Here is a 17,373-nt window from a genome sequence, read left to right as displayed (position 1 = left end):
TGGTATCCTGGGCTGTATTAGGAGGAGTGATGCCAGCAGGTCGAGGGAGGTGATCCTTCTCCTCTGCTCAGCACTGGTGAGGCCACACCTGGAGTGCTGGGTCCAGTTCTGGGCTCCGCATTATAAAGGACACATGGACATACTGGAGAGAGTCTGGTGAAGGGCCACAAAGATGATGAAGGGACTGGAGCATCTCTTACAAGGAAAGTCTGAAAGAGCTGGGAGTGCTCCGCTGGAGAAGCGAAGGCTCAGAGAAGATCTTACTAATGTGTACAAATACCTGAAGGGAGAGTGCAAAGAGGAGAGAGACAGGCTTTTGTTGGGGGTGCCTAGTGACAGGATCAGAGGCAATGGGAGCTACCTGAAACACAGGAGGTTCCCTCTGAACATCAGGAAACATTTTTTCACTATGAGGGTGACTGAGCAGTGCTGCAGGTTGTCCAGGGAGGCTGTGGACTCTCCATCCTCTGAAATACTCAAAACCCATCTGGACGCAGTCCTGAGCAACTGGTTCTGAGTGGCCCTGCTTGAACAAAAGGTTGGGCCAGGTGATCTCTGAAGGTCCCTTCCTACCTCAACCATTCTGTGATTCTATGATTTATTGCTGTAAGTAAATATAGTTTGATAAATAGCAAGCTGATAGCATGTGTGTGAATGTTCAATAGCATCTGTTTGCAACAAGTATATTTTGGTTTTTAAATGTTCATTTGCTTTGACGCTCAACAGTGAACAAGTCAGGACTACAGAAGATGTCACAACAGAGGACGAGCACAACAGGACAGAGGATCTGTCTTCACATGTTGATAATGATGATTTTGTAACAAAATTTGGAAATGCCATGGAAGATCAAAATACAGTGTCAAATAACACCCAGAGGGAAAGTGATTTCCAGACTGAGTCATCCTTCCATTGCACTTTGTCTTTAGAATCTTGTGGGGAAATGGCTGACGAGAACCAGCGAAGTTCTCATTGCTGTACAGCAAGTCTGCAGGAGGCTGGGCTGAATTCACAGGAAACCTCTCTTTCAGAGCAGGAATTGTATAACTCTTTCCATTTCTGGAGGACTCCACTTCCTGAAATAGATATTGACTTCGAGCTTCAGCAGACTTCTGAGATAATACTCAATAGAGAAATTCAGGAACTTACTATGCCAGTGTCTCCAAACATTCCTATGGCAACAAGGAAAGAATTGGAAGAAATGATAGAAAATTTGGAACCCCATATAGACGATCCAGATGTTAAAGGTATAGTAAAGATACTGAAGCATTTTTAGCATTTGGAGATATGCATATGTTGTTTAGCAGTTTGGGCTTTCAGTTGTTTAAGTCACAAGTAGTGCTTTCTCCTGGCCCTCAAAGAGATTGTATCTATTTTGATTTAATTGTGAAAATTGATGATGAACTAAAAGGGAACTTGCATTTTTGTAAAGATGTTTAAAGGTAGCATGATTCCTCCCATAAACTGAATGCGTGTAACAACAGTATAAACTTCTGGCTGCCTGTTTAGACACTGGCATAAGGTGTTGATCAGGAAATTAATTTTTAATTAGCATACGTGCAAAATAAGAAGGCAGATGAAGATTTATTTTAAAAAATTGATGTGTGATAAATGGTTTTCATTTTATGCGTTATCCATTTTATTGTTAATGTCTTCTCCATTTTTCTGCAAGGTCTTTTATTATTGCAATCTCATGTTGTCGACTTAAGTATGCCGAGTTTGTTGGGTCAAACTGAGAACTGAATCCAAACCGAATTCTTGAAGTGAATGCATACCCTCCATTTTAAAAGCTCTTGAAGGGTGGAGAAGTGTTTCATAAATGTGACCAGCTGGTGAAGCAGCACCTCAGACATACCTCCTGGGCTAAAATGACTGGGCTTTTTCACACATCCCTACTGGAGATACGTTTCTCTTGGTATTTGTATGCCGCATAAATTCTAAGGCACATCAAGCTTGAGTGTCACAGTCAGAAAGTCCAGAGGTACCACTAAGGAAGAGCCATGTTATTCTGGAGCTGAAGAATCCCCAGGGGAAGCATGCCTCTATACCAGAAAACGTAGGAAGGAAAAAGAGGGGCAAGTTGGGAGTGGGAAAAACATTTTAGAATAAACTTATCCTGCTTGCAAATTGTTTGTTGTTAGTAGGTTGACTTGCTAATAACTTTTCTTAAATCCGTTTTGGGCTGCTTCTATTTAATCGGTTGGGAAGTCAGCAGATGAAACTTTGCTGGTTTGAGTACTTTGGGTTCTCTCTCTAAGGAAAGAGATACGAAAAAAATTGAGCCTGGCTTATCATCTCAGTCTTCATATAACCCATCTCTGAGGCCCACTGTTAAAACTTGCACTGCTCTTTAGGTTTATTTTATAAAACCTTGTTCTGTCCGGCTACAGACCATGTCTTAAACACTTTTATTGAAGATTTATGTAGGCGTGTATTTGTAAATCCAGAATTGTCCTGTGTTACAGGGTTGTTTGTCATGTGTGTTCATGTCTTGTTTCAGAGTGGGTTTTTTTTGTAGCTGTCTTGGCAGGTGTCAAGAGGTTTTCTGTGTGGTGGTTGATTAGCACTTGAGTGTTTCAGTAGAAGAAAGCTATTACTAGTTGTCAACACTATGGGTTCCCAGTACCCACAAGTTAAGACTGACTTGAATTAGGGTTTCCAGTGCCATGCATTCTAAGGTGGGGTGGGGGTGGGTGGTCTTAATTACTCAGTCGCCTTTGTATTCCGTACAGTACCTCTGACTTGGTCAAGGCTGTGTAGTGAAACTCCATGAAATACACCTTCTAAACCTTGTACTCTTTTTTTTTTTTCCCCTCTTGCCTGTACTCTCATTATTCAGTCTAAATATTTAAAAAACTGGAATTTAACAACATGCCTGTTTTGATTTGGTAATATTGCTATTTTGATTTTATACAAAGGACATTGAGGCATAAGGAAATGGAGACCAAAACTGATAGAATAGTATTCATTTCACATGCTTGTCTCGAACACTGAAATGCACATAGAAGCGGTAGGTATCCAGACTTTAGTCTCTGAGTAGCTGATTTAATGCCCGTGTTTTGGACCTTACAGTCCATATATTCTGACAGAAGGGAGGTAGATTCCCTTTGGGAGTGATCCAGAAGATCAGAGCCCTGTCTGCCTCTTTGCTCATGGCAATACCAGGAATAATGCTTTCATCTTCACCATCTAAAACGGTTGTTGAAAACTGATGGTATAAATATTCAGTCCATGCGTTGTCTTAATTTGTTACTTTCACAGAAATTTTGTGAAAATTCTTAATTTCACAGATATTTTTGTCTCCACTACATGTGGCTTATGAGTGTTTGCCAAACAGCCCTGATCCCAAGCAGTGCTTAGGATCTTTCCCTGCTGCCTCACCCTGCAAGACCCTCATTATGTTTTTATGAGTCTTGTACTGTGAGTGGTTGACAGCGAAGACAGGATTTTGGTCTTCCTCTCTTTCTTTCTCTTTTTCTTTCTTTTTAAATCCCTATGACCCTTTTCTTGCACTTATTTTCTTCATTGATTTGCTGTCACCCAAATCCTGGATTCCCATTTCCATGCTGTGCTCCTGTCTTTATTGCTGCATTCCCCACCAAGGGATGGGAGCAGAAGATGCTGTGTTCTCTGTGGTGGGTAAGCAGAGACCTGACATACTGGAGAGCTCCCTTAGGTACACATCTTCTGGTTTCTATAGCAAATGGGGCAAGCATCCTAGAGACATCACAAGATGAAGTGGGGATGAGTTAGCAGAAGTAGTTAGTTTTTGAGAAAGAGACTGTAGTGTACGATGTTATGCATGTGTCAATAAGGTTAAGTTGTTCAGATGACCTTGACTCTGGCTGTACTTCGCCTGTCAGTGCTTGACAGTGCAACATCAGCATTCTTCTCTTAACATGTTTTATTTTGGAGAATGTTTTCTGCATTTAAAAAAAGAAGATTAATACTTGTTGTGTGGAACCATATTGGGTGGGGTCATTGGCACAGGGTTTTTAAAAATTCAGTGTGATCTTAAGAACTTTCATTATTTAACTGCAGAATAATTGATGATGGTCATAAGGGTGATGTCTTTAATGGTACAATCAGTGGAGGTTGACAATTTCCATTTTGCTAGTTGGTTTCAGAGTCAGTCCTTGACAGCTGAGGCAGGTGTGGAGATTGGTACTGGAGTTCAACTGACAATGATTCTTTCTGAAATTTTCCTTTTCTTGTGGGTGGTTTGGTGGTTTTTTTTTTTTTCCTCTCTCTATGCTTTGCACTGTGTATGCATCTATAGCAACTACTGTACCTTTGTACCCCTACATTCTCCCTCCATATGTGTTTCTCCTCTTCCTTTTTTGTTTTCACTTATCTTTCTGGATTCTGCATTCCACTGGATTCTGCATTCCTCTACTTCACATGTCTCTTCTGACCCTTCTGTGTTATGCAAAGTGCTTCTTTCCTCACCTGTTTGCATCATTACAGCAGAAGCACTGAGAACAGAATAACTCAGGTTTTATCAAAGGGGTACCTCAGCATGGTATCATGCCAAGGGGAAAAATCAGTTGAAAGGAATGGCATTGCCAGCTTGTGCGGCCCAGAGTACAGTATGTTCAGTGCATACCCCAGTCTTCCGGATGTCTTAGCTGCCAAGAACTAATGGATTACTGTTTAGATACACAGAACTAACTGTTTGTGGTTATGTGGGTTTTGGGGGTGTTTTTGTTTGTTTGTTTTGGGGTTTTTTAGGTTTGTAACTTTGACTGTGTTTTCTGTGTTTCTGTAGTGCATGTCCTTATCATCAGAGTAGTTTCCATTTCAAACTTCAAATCCTTGCTCCAAGGCATGGAGACTGATGAGGTTTCTAACAAATGCAATTTTTAACAGTGACCAGCAACTGCCATAGAACATTTTTTTTTTTTTTTTTTTTTCCTCCCTGTAATCTCACTCTTAGAAAGGGGTGAACTGCTTTAACTGAATCTCATTCCCAAAAATCTTTACCTTAAGGCTTTCTTTCCAAAACTAGCTTGTTGCCAAAGTGATAAATCTGAGTAATAGATAGTTGAGCAGTCAGCAGCCAAGGTAAAGACAGCCATTCTTCTTGCAGACAAATTCTACTGGCTACCAGAGCTACACAAGCTGTGCAAAGTTAAGCAGTGGTGTGTAATCCGTGTTAAATAGGACCTTTCTAATCCACTGGCCAGACATCCTGGGGGTCTCAAACTGGGAGATGGAAACCTGCACATTCCTCTGAAGTATGCCAGCTCTTTTAAAATTATTACAGGGTCTTTATTCAGGTCACCTTTTTCCAGCTCCCTGAGACTGCTGCCATCTTCACTTACTTCAGAGGTTGTTTTTCTTTCCCCAGATGTTTTTATTTCTTTATTTTTCTCTCCAGGAACACTTTCTTCAGCTTTATTTATCTCCTTATATTCTGCAGAGAAAGTGCTAAATCATGTAATGTCAGCTTTTCTTAACATTATTTATCATAGAATCATAGAATGGTTAGAGTTGGAAGGGACCTTAAAGATCATCGAGTTCCAACCCCCCTGCCATGGGCAGGGACACCTCCACTAGAGCAGGTTGCTCAAAGCCCCATCCAGCCTGGCCTTAAACACTTCCAGGGATGGGGCATCCACAACTTCCCTGGGCAGCCTGTTCCAGTGCCTCACCACCCTCACTGTAAAGAATTTCCTCCTAATATCTCATCTAAATCTCCCCTCTTCCAATTTAAAACCATTACCCCTTGTCCTGTCACTACATCTCCTGACAAAGAGTCCCTCTCCGGCTCTCCTGTAGTCCCCCTTCAGATATCGGAAGGCTGCTGTGAGGTCTCCCCGGAGCCTTCTCTTCTCCAGGCTGAACAACCCCAGCTCTCTCAGCCTGTCTTCATAGAGGAGGTGCTCCATCCCTCTGATCATCTTCGTGGCCCTCCGCTGGACCCGTTCCAACAGGTCCATGTCCTTCCTGTGTTGGGGACTCCAAAGCTGGACACAGTATTCCAGGTGGGGTCTCACGAGCACAGAGTAGAGGGGTAGAATCACCTCCTGCGACCTGCTGGCCACACTTCTCTTGATGCAGCCCAGGATGTGGTTGGCTTTCTGGGCTGCCAGTGCACATTGCTGGCTCATGTTGAGCTTCTCATCCACCAACACCCCCAAGTCCTTCTCCTTGCAGGTTACTGGAACTCACTGGGGTTTATGCCAGTTACAGGCTGCTTTGCCAAATGGAGACCTAATAGGGATAAACCAGCCCAAATGTGGGATCAATTGATCCCATTCCCTCCTAAAAACTATGTTTATAATTGAGGCTATTATCACTGCTTGGAGTAAAAGTCTAAAATATGTTGCTGAAGTTTATGTTTAAATAACTTTCATCTCTGTACCCATTAATGCAGCCAATAGCTTTTGCCTCTGAGTAGGAAGTGAGGGTAAGAAAGGCAGGTCCCTTAGAAAAAAGGGGTGTGCCACCCGGAAATATCCATGTCTACTAGTGAAACATGAGGAGAAACAGAAAACAACAATAAAGCATATTGCAAGTACAGAAACTCTTGAGGACCAGGAAATTTAACAAGGCCAGGTAAAATATGGTTTTGATTTTAAAGATTGTGCCAGTTATTTTAGGATGCAGGTACAGTAGCCAAGAGTAAATAATTTCTTGCTGAAAAATACTTTTCACCTGAAGGAAAAGTCAAAGGAAGAAAGAGTTAATTAGCAGATGGTTTAAGATCCAGTGGACATTGACTTTATCTTATTAATGTAATACATGATGTTTACAGTAATGTAAACTGATATTTACAGTCCAGTTTAGGTAGTGGTGAAAGCTAGTTAGCAGATTGCCTTCCAGTCTTCCTCCCAAAACCTTGCTTCCCAAGAGCTCAGAGGCATTTCTCTGTCATGCATGAGACGGGAGCCTTATCCTTTGCTTGTACTTTTAATGGTTTTCTGGGAAACATTGCCTGTTTTTTGGCTGTAAGAAAGATCTTTGTGGGAGATGGGGAGGAGCAGCAGCCATCTCGGTCAGGAGGGTGTCAGCACAGATCTTGGACTGTGTTTGTGTGTGGTGGGATTACAAGGGGATGTGCATTGGCACCGGAGCCCAGGGTGGTGAAGACAGCTCATTAGGATGCTGTCTCAAGTTTCAGTATGTTCAAGGCAGCCACCTAGAGCTGTGTCCACATACACATATACTCACATGTGGACTCTCTTTCTCTTCCTACTTTCCTAAGCACTCCACCGTTCTGGAGCCTCCCATAGTGACTGTGCTTGGCTCTTTTTTTGGCTGGGACCTTAAGATGTTTACAGACTTCAGGTCATTCGCCTTTCAGTGAGTGACAGCACTGGAGTCACCCTTGGTGACACGACCTATGGAGAAGCACTCAAAGAAGAAAGGCGGCACTTGCCAATCCTTGGGAGTTTGGCCTCTCTTGTCCTTCATCCCCACATTTTGGGATTGTAGAATTGACAAGAAGCTGAGAAGGTGCATGTTTGTGTCATATCTCCTCTAGGGCAGGCAGAGGAAATCAGGATACCTGTAGTCTCCATTAAGCCCCTAAACAAGGGTGGTCCAGATGTGCGGGCTGACAGTGGGCCATGGGTGGGGAATATGTCTTGGAAAATTCCCAGTTGCTGCTGTAGATACCTTTACTCTTGTTACTAGAAGTAGTCTTTGGAGCTCTGTGTGGATTTTTCAGTAAATACATATCCAGTGTTGAAGCAGTATGTGTTACCTAGTCAGGGAAAGCTTTCTTGACTTTTAAGTGAAAATGAGGAGTGTACATTTCTCATGAAACTGTCCTTTACGAAAGAAGTCTTCATGAAAAATGTCTCCTTGATGTGCAGCAGAATATAATTATTTTTAATTTTCTTGTTTGAGTTCTCTAAATGAGAATAAACTGGAAATCAGACAGGCATTTCTTGCCCTAGCAAGTGCTCCAAAATCACCAGCTTGCATGGTTTTGTGGTGTTTTATTTAACTTCTAAGTTTTGGAGGAATTTACTAACCTTGATCTTGTTTATTCTCATGGGCCTTAAAAAGTACAGAGGTCTATTGTCTGTGAACTAACACTTGAAGAGTGAAGTCATATCAAGCTTTTGTTAATCTTACAGTAAAATTTCTAATTTTTATATATTTGGAAGTATTAGTATGCTGTTGGGTTTGTTTTTAAGTTTCTAACTTGCTGTGTTTTTTCCTGTTGAGGTGAATTGCAGTAATAGAGCAAGAATATCTTTCAGTTATTCTGTCAGAAATTCGATGCAGTTACAGAGCTAGCATAGCATATTGTAAAGAATTATTTTTACTCCTGGTCCTCAGACTTCAGCTAGGAACCAGCAAACTTGTATTGTGTTTTCCTATTTTTGCTAGCTAGAATTGTGCTGAGTAGTAATTTTGCATCTTGTGACATGTATTGTGTATGTGTTTCTTCTATCTGCAAAAGAGTCCAATTTACTTTGTTTTGCTCTTGTTAATAACCCTATCAAAAAAGCTAGTGGGAGAAATTCAGATTCTGTAACTTAATATGGCAATGTGAGATTAAAACAAACATATGGTTTGTTGTTTAATTTCACAATGAGCATTTAAGAAACCTTGGAAAAGCCAAAGTCTGTGAGAACAGAGCTTTTTGATGGCTAGGCGAATTTAATGGCTCACGATATTATTTCCCTTTACCTTCTTGGAAAGAAGTGGATACGGAGAGAGGCAGGGTAACTAAGTCTGCACTGAATTGTCACTTGCAGCTAAGATTTGCCTCTGATACCTGATCTGCTTAGGTCAGGCTATATCCAAGGAATGTTGCTAAACAAAGCTTTTTTTAACTAGCGGTAAGCAGAGGGATGGAAAGTAGAGCAGTCTCAGAACCCCTGGATTTTTTTCAAAAGAGTGCGTGGCAGAGTGTGAAGCACTAATGCTTTCTTTTGATGAATAAAAGAACATCAGTGTGACCTTCATTATTTGTTTGGAGGATGCAAGGAGGCTAAAGTATCCTGTCTCAGAAAAGAGTTACTGGGGTCTAGCATCTTCCTATATAGATCTTGCTTTAGAGTTGCTATAAAACCGTAAGAATGTAAAGACCTTATATAGAGAGAGACACATCCTTTTGGAATTGAAATCCTTTCTGTATGAATAAACCTGTTCTTAATCTTTATTTGGATTACTTGGCTCCAAAGACTACTTGCACCATTAACATGTGCTGAGATTCTTAAAGAACTGATCCTACCATAACACCAGTCTCTTACTCCTGTTTTTTTTTTTTGTTTTAAAGACAAATTTCACTGAGCTATAGTGTGGTTGAGCACCCTAGGAAGAGAGTAGAGTGTTAATTTGCCTTAAATTTTACGCTAATTACCCCCAGATTGGGGTTTACTAACAGTCAATAATCTTAAATTTGTACCTCCCCCGTAGTTCTTCTGCCAGTTAATGAGTCACTGTCTAAAAGTTGATTTGTGAACTTGCTGAAAGCTTATTGCAGTTCGTTCTCTCATGGGTTTCTTTCCCATGCTGCAGCACAAGTGGAGGTGTTGTCTGCTGCGCTCAGAGCATCCAGTTTGGATCCTCAAGAAGAGACAATGGCCAGCGTCGACAAGGGAACAGACTCACAGACTGAATTAACCATCAACGACCAACAAAATTTTAAACCTATACTGGGTGATATTGTGCCTTTAATTGGTGACACTGTTGAGGTAAGAAGCAAGTTTTTTACTCTATTTTTTTCCCGCATTAGGATTTCCAGGGCTCCAGTAATAGAGCTGTATTTTGCATTCATGAGGTAATTGCAGCTAAATGCTTCCTTCTTTTGGCTAGTGTGGCGTTTGGTTTTGTTGGCTGGTATTGAAGCGCTAGCTACTAAAATAAAATGACTTGCATTGGGTGTCTTTGTTTTTGCCAGTTCTGTGCTTGTCCATGTAAATTCTTGAAATTGTTTCCATTAAAATCTCTGTTGGGACTATGACATTTTAAGATGTTTTAATGCTACTGCAGTTTATTACTGTGAAATTGTGTTCCTTAAAACAGAGCCCTACTGATAAGTGAATCCCCTTTTCCAGTCCCACCCCCCTGCCTCGCTGCCTCCCCACTTTGGAGAAGGAGGTACTTAGTTCCCTGTGTTCCCTGTCAAAGTGTTTTCCATCAGTTTACTGGCCTGCATAAGAGAAGTTTAGGACCTTCAATCTAGGATGTTGTGTGCCCTGCTGAAAGAGAAAGTGGATTCTAGCAATCAGTAACACTTTAAATGTTTTTGCACTTAATTCTTCAGCACCCCACCGCTGTTCCCTGCCTGCCTGAAGTCTGTTGCATTTGACACTGTTTTCTGTCCTGTACTGTGTGTTATGCCAAACCCGCTATGCTCACTGCATATAGTGCCACAGACTTTGGTGGTATTAAAAGCTATAGTTATGTAGATAGCAATGGTTCCAAAATAAGTTCCATGAAACGACAGCAAGTGATCTGTTGAATCATATTGCCTAAACAGTATCTTCATATGAAAGTTTGATAAATGTCTCTGAAAAGTCTAGAAGTTGATATAAGTCCAGTGCAAAGATTTTCAACCTTCTTTAATTAGAGCAGTGTTTATAGATGACATTTAATTAACTTTTCACCTAAGCTGTTGGACTACCATGTAGCCCGAAAACATTTGGGGAGTGGAGGAATGTGACATTTACTTTGATACTGCTGTTTATACACAATCATAATTTAACACTACAAATGTGGCTGGTTGGTTTGTTTCAAAAAATAACCTGCCCTCAATTCCTGATGTCAGGCTCAATGTGTTTCTTTATCATAGGATCTGTCTAGTCACTCTTTTCTAATCCTACATTTAAAATGGCAGTGTAAGCATATCCTCTGTCCTTCTAATTTTTGCACGTGATGAGGGTGTTGTTTGTTCAGAGGGACTTGTCCTGCATTTTATTTCTTTACAGAGTATGATGCTGACAAAAAGTTTAAGAACCCGTCACATTGCTGGTATATGTTGGTTTTGCATGTTTCAGTTTTACTCTTTAGAAGGATGCTCTTAATCTGTCAGTTCCTTGTTTGTTACTGGCACTGAATCAAGTCATTTTATAAGTATAGAGGTGACCTAGAATTTGGGAATCAAGCTGCGATCTGTTGAGCAAGAGGACTGTTGCCCCTAGCAGTGAAGAGAGCTCTGGTTTTTTTGCAGGTGTTTGGGGTTTTTTTGTTGTTGCTGTGGTGGTTTTGGTGGGGTTTTTTTAAGTTTTAGCATAGCAATATGTCAATAGGGTTCTGGACACTTTAGGAAAATCAAGCTACAGCATTTTATATTTGAAAGCAGCCCTCAAAGTTCTGCACAAATATCACAAAGCCAAATCATACTTTGCTTGTCCTTCTGCAGCTGTATTGGCTCTTGAAGGAGTTAATGATACATGTTAAAGAGAGATTCTCTATTCAAATGAAAAGAGATGCTGTAATAGAGTGAACAGATAAGATTTTGCAGCATAGATGACAATTGTTTGTTGAGGACGAGGGTAGCTGTTTTATTTTTCCTTAGGAGCCACCATTTTTATTTTCTTTAGGTTGTGTGCTCTCTATAAAGTTTGATAAATGAATGTAAGCTTTAAGAAATCCCCCAAGTTGTATTTCTCTCTCTGTGCTTGGGCCAGCTGCCCTGTTAGGAAACACCACCACCACTTGTCCTGGTGCTGTGGGTTTTGTGTGCAAGCCATGGTGCAGAGCAGGGGTCTGTCGAGCTCAGCCCTGGAGCTCTGGTTACACTGCAGCTAAAGGAAACTTCATGTAAGAGGAAACTTCATGTAAAAGATTTGTATCATCATGACAAAGATTTTGCATCTCAGAGGGTGGTGGTGGTGGTTCACAAATTTGTTACACAAGAAGTTCTCAAGTTAAGCCCTGCTGAATTTTTATGTCCTGGCTCTCTGTAATGCTCAGTTCAGTGTGTGCATGTTCCATGGAAAAAGTACAGATGGAGCTTCATCTGCAGGAATAGAGATAGTGCGTTGACTTAAATACCAACTGATGCTGTAGTTCTGTGCTGAAGCTCTTCCTTTCTGGAATGTGTATTTGACTTGAAAAATGGCTGGATAAAAATGCTCCCATCTGTGACACCCTTCAGTATATTTAGTTGTTCAACTTAGTTCAATCAATAAAGTATTATTTTTATCTTTTTCAAATTTTTTTTTAAGTAGCTTTTTAGAGCTGGGGTAGCAGAGATTGAGATGAGTCTTTTCATTTTTATTGTAGCAGAACAGATGACTAGCCTCCAGTTCCATGTACCTGGGCAACTCATGGAAAGCACTATGGCTAGCTTGTGCTGGCTGCCTCATAATTTCTTCATTTGAAAGAGGTCAAAGCCAGTGACTTTCTGGGAATGCTGAAAATGATCTCTTTTTTGGGGCGGGGGTGGGAGGCATGCTAAAAAGGACTAAAGAATTGACTGGCAAACTAAAATCCTGCAGAGATGGTTTTCAGAGCTCCTGGAGGTTTTGTATATAGCTCCTATAGTTGTTGTATGCTGCTGGATATGGTTAGCTAGGGAGTTACTTGCAGATCTGTTCTTTCCTTGGCTCTTTGACACCTTCTTGCTGCTGCTTGATATGCCTGACAGGTGACTTGGGCTGCTGTGCCAGCCATATGCTATTGCCTTGCAGCTCTACCTGCTCTTTATCACCTGTAATTACACCTCAGCAACTAAAATTACAAGCCAATGCTTAGATGACAGCAGATAATGGAATAGGAAAAAGCAACTGTCTGAAGTCAAGCTAAGGAGGAGAGATGGTATCCTGGAGGCTTCTTTGAAGAAGTTTGTAGTTTGCTTGAAAATTCTCATTGTCAGACTGATCTGAAGAGCTGGTAGAGTAGGCATATTCTCAGTGCTTCTATTGACCCTGAGAGCTCACCCTGCAGCTTTTGTGAATGTATACCTTGACTCATATCTAGCAAAAATGCCTCTGTCCTGTTCTACCAGACAGCAGCCTGATCTACTTTCCAAATATTCATCACGTACTTCTTGAAATTCATGGTTGATTATGCAAACAAAGTCCATTGTATTTGGGGAACTCCACCGGTATACAAAGTGACAGCGCATCCCTTCAGCAGCATGGTTTATCATAGTGTATCAAACATCTGCTGCTCGGTAGCATTCTGAAACAGAGTCTCGGTCCTTATCTTCAGGGCCCAGATGTGTAGCCAGGATGCTTGAATTACTGCTAAAACTTATTTTAATAGAACTGCTGAGAGAGTTGATGACCGGTGTCAGCAGCTATGGTTCACTAGGACTCTGTATTTTAAGGTGAAACTCATCCGTGGAGACTATAGAATAATCAGCTATAGGAAAAGGAGCAAAAGCATAAGTCTCATCAGTTTCTATCTTAAGTATGAGGATGGCTTTGTTTTGACCTTTTTCTAGCACAAATCCAAAGCAACAAATAAAAAAAAAAAGCACTACAGATGTTTTCTTGTTTTCCCTTCAAGGGAGAAGCAATGTGACTCATATGTTAGTTACATTTTCCTTAATGCAGACTCAAAGGTACTCCTTGCCTGTGATTTTCATTCCATAAGAACCAAAATGGAGCAGGATAAGAGGTGCCTGTGTTTGAAAGCAGAAAGATTTATCTTACAGATCTTTTGATTTCGGGCTGTAACAAAACTGTATTTTATATTAAAACATGTGTTCCTTTAATCTAAGAAGAAGACCCTGAGGTGATGACAGCACTTCTTGATGTTGACATTTGTTTTGTGTTTAATCCTTGAGTGTATTTTGTGTGACCTTGGTTTTTTTTCCCCAAAGAATATGGATTCTACACTTCACTATATTCATAATGATTCAGATTTGAGCACCAACAGTAGTTTCAGCCCTGAAGAAGAAAGAAAATCCAAAGTACAGGTAAAAGGCAGTGGCTTCTGCTTTTCCTACATGTATCAGATAAATACTCATACAAATTTAAAATTTTTTTTTATGCGTTTCAAGCATTCCTGATGTGATGTAGTTTCTGTAAAATATGACAAACCTCTTAGAATAATTTAAAATTACTCATTTTGTGTTTCCAGATATAATGGTTTAATTCAGTAGTTGCTTCTGTTTTAATTATGTGTAAGAGATGACAGTATTTTTTGACATGAGAACAGTTATTGCAAACTTCCAGGCTTTGGTTTCATTTTCTTTGGAAACTATCCTGTCATGGAAATTAAGTTCCGGAGGAAACAGGATTTTTTGTTAAATGTTTTGAGTGGAACCACCTTCAACCCAGAACAGCTTTTTGCAGAAAAGTTGTGAAAGTATTTTATTGAGCTTGAACTGCCTCTTTGTTGTGTTTTCCCAAAAGGAATCAAATGTTTTTGTCAGATAGTTCAGTATTAAGTGTGCCACCCTGCACCAACGTGATACCCTGAGTGAGAACCTCAGTCCCTCTTGTTGCTTACATGAGCCGAGCTATTTGGCAGCTGTGTTACAGAAATGCTCTTTTGCACCCTTTGAGTAGTCAGTGCTTGAGATAAACTGACAACAGCTGAAGCAAAGCCAGTGTTGAAGTCAACACAAAGAGGTTTTCACAAAATTTTAGTTCAGATGCTTTAGTTTCTCAGTGGAGAGAAAGACCGGTTTTCACAGAGATCTGTCTCTGAATAAGTCTTTTCCTTTCTGCTGTCTCTTTAGGGAGTTTGGAAGCAATATTGAATATGCTATACTTTGCCCCCTCCCCTTCCCACCCTCCTCAAGGCATCTTAATTTAGTTTTTCTCTCCCCACCTCTCCAAGATTTTGAGAGGAATAGGAAAGTAATTTTTGAGCAAATCTTGTCATCTGATGTTCTGCCTATTTTTATGGACAAGTTAAAACGGCCAGTTTGCACAGCCTGTGAGCCTGAAAGTTTGTAGACAGGTAGAATGTAGTCTCTTAATTTCCTGGTCTGCCTAAGTAGACAGTGATCTACCCACTTATCTGTGATGTTGGTCTGAATATTTTCACATAGCCCCCAGTCATATCATTGTTTCTTTGGAACTTTTTGGTGGAACTTATGGAATGCAGATTCTTTGCATTCTTATTAAGAGATTGTCATTAAATACTCCTTTATAGTTGTGGGGAAAAAAAAATCTTCTGACACTAACACGTTCTGGAATTTTAGTAAGCCTTATGAGGATTTATTGAAAATAGTGTAAACACTCTACCCTTTTCTTTTTGTAGGATGTTGTACCTCAGGCCTTGCTGGATCAGTATTTATCAATGACTGATCCATCTCGCGCACAAACAGTTGATACCGAGATTGCCAAGCACTGTGCCTACAGCCTGCCAGGTGTGGCACTTACATTGGGCAGACAAAATTGGCACTGTTTGAAAGATACCTATGAGACCCTGGCATCTGACATGCAGGTAAGCTCAAGAAGCTCTGGCAGTGAATGATCTGAACTTCTATGATGTGACAATGAATAATCTGAACTTCTGTGATGATTTCTTATTTACTGGATGTTGGGTTGCTCTGCTTTTCATGTGGAGCTTTCCGTTGCCGATATTAGTTATTCATATGATGCATGGAAGTGTAACTATTGGCTCAGAGAAAGCTGGGTGTATGTTGTGGTGCTCAGGTGGTAAGGAAAAGGGGCAGTTTGAGAGGGAGGTGGATCTCCTATGGTAATGTGAGAAGTCTCTGATTCCTCTGCTCGCTTGAGATCATATGGCAGTGCTTGGGATTCTCATAGATAGGAAAATTTGGGCTGTGCTGCTATGCATGAGCAGACACGTGCCCCTGTAGGCATGTCTGGAGCTGAGTGAGTCACTCCCTCTCCAGGCCTTTTGGTGGCCTTTTTGGTGTGCATCCAGTTAATCATAAGGGAATAACATCACTATCGCCATGCAGCACGTCTGTTTTAAATACAAATACTGGAAATATTTTCCTTGTTAGGTGGTAAGGAGGTGGCTTTATGTATTTTACTGTTGGTTTACAGTTGTTTCCCAGTTCTCCCTTGTTTCCTTTTCTGGAGATGCTCTTTTTATTTTTTTTAAACATTCTCAGACTACTTCACCTCTCTTGAACTTGCTCTTGCTATGTCAGAGCAGCAGTTCTCAGTGATAGGTTGGGAGTAATTTTATACATGGTTATTGCTCATATTTTCCAAACTCTTTTGCAGCCATTAAAAACAACCAGCTAATAAATTTAAAACATAAGTGAAAACAAATGGCCCTGTGTTCAAAACGGTCCAGAGTTTATCACCAGTCTAATCTGAATTAAGATTGAATCGCCAAGCCAGGACAAAAGAACAGTACCCATGCTAATTGGAAAGTGCTGACTAAAGAATAGACGCTATTTTATTTTTTAAAATACTTACTTGAAATAATTAATCTGTTAAAACAGTGCCCCCTCAATTTAGCGTGAGTAAAAGCTCTACTGGTCCTTGGGCAGTCAGTGTGGGTGAAGCTTTGCCTATTATGGAAGCTAAAATATGCTAGCTGAAATACTGTGGGATATGTATCTTGTTCTGTTTTATAAATAAAACAAGTGAGAGAGTAGTAGTATGGAACTAATTTACGCAAAAGAATTTAAAGCAGAGTAATGTGTGGAAGAGTATTGATGTCAGGAATACTATTTTCCTTCCTGACACCTGGAAAATTAAAATATTTTCTTTAATTTGCCTAGTTCCTTGATATTCAGCTGGAAGAAATGATACATCGTCATTTTTCCTCTTTCCTTTTCCTTTTTGTTTGTTTGGTTTTTTTGTTTTGTGTTTTTTTGGGGTTTGTTTTTGTTTTTAAATTTCCAATTTCATTTTCAACTGTGACATGAGACACTGTTGTTGAATGTATTTATAAATACTGTAGTTAGCTGGGAGTCCAGCTCGGATACTTATCCTCAAGTTAAAATTGAGCACTTCAGATGATACATCAATAAAATTCATTTCTTTATTTATTTTTACAGTGGAAGGTTCGGCGGACACTAGCATTTTCTATACATGAACTTGCCGTCATCCTTGGAGATCAACTTACAGCTGGAGATTTAGTTCCTGTCTTCAATGGTTTTTTAAAAGATCTAGATGAAGTCAGGATAGGAGTGCTTAAACACTTGCATGACTTTCTGAAGGTATGTCTGTGTTCAACTCTGGTCAAGTGAAATTATGTATTTTGCTTTGTTTCTTTGTATGCATTTGCTTTTTAACATAACACTGGTATAACTCTTTGTGGGAATTCATACAAATCTGGATGGAATCCAGATGTCTGTTGAATACTGGAGTATATTTTGCAGGACATCTGTGTTGCTGATACTTTCTTTTCTCTGAAGAGCCTAGTTTGTGCATGTTTATTCAATATATAGGTGCCAGGGGATGGTATTAAGATTTTTTGATGGCTCTAACCTCTGCACAAGTTCCCAAATTTCTTTAGGAGTTTTTCTTTAACTGCCTCATTTTTTATGATTTGTCTTTCAGCTCCAAACCTTTA

General features: G+C 40.2%; 1 protein-coding gene across 1 annotated transcript in view; it reads left to right on the top strand.

The window, feature by feature from the left end:
- PPP4R1 (protein phosphatase 4 regulatory subunit 1) overlaps nucleotides 1–17,373 on the top strand; it is a 68,768-nt gene that overhangs the window by 44,603 nt on the left and 6,792 nt on the right. Inside the window, exons 10-14 of the mRNA XM_074146244.1 lie at nucleotides 727–1,244; nucleotides 9,481–9,656; nucleotides 13,739–13,834; nucleotides 15,130–15,315; nucleotides 16,856–17,017. Of these exons, the coding sequence (XP_074002345.1) occupies nucleotides 727–1,244; nucleotides 9,481–9,656; nucleotides 13,739–13,834; nucleotides 15,130–15,315; nucleotides 16,856–17,017 (1,138 nt within the window). The remainder of the gene's footprint in view (nucleotides 1–726; nucleotides 1,245–9,480; nucleotides 9,657–13,738; nucleotides 13,835–15,129; nucleotides 15,316–16,855; nucleotides 17,018–17,373) is intronic.

The sequence above is a fragment of the Numenius arquata genome, chromosome 4 (genome assembly GCF_964106895.1).
Source record: "Numenius arquata chromosome 4, bNumArq3.hap1.1, whole genome shotgun sequence".
Classification (NCBI taxonomy): domain Eukaryota; kingdom Metazoa; phylum Chordata; class Aves; order Charadriiformes; family Scolopacidae; genus Numenius; species Numenius arquata.
Note: the sequence above shows the minus strand (reverse complement) of the source record. Positions and strands in the feature narration are given on the sequence as shown.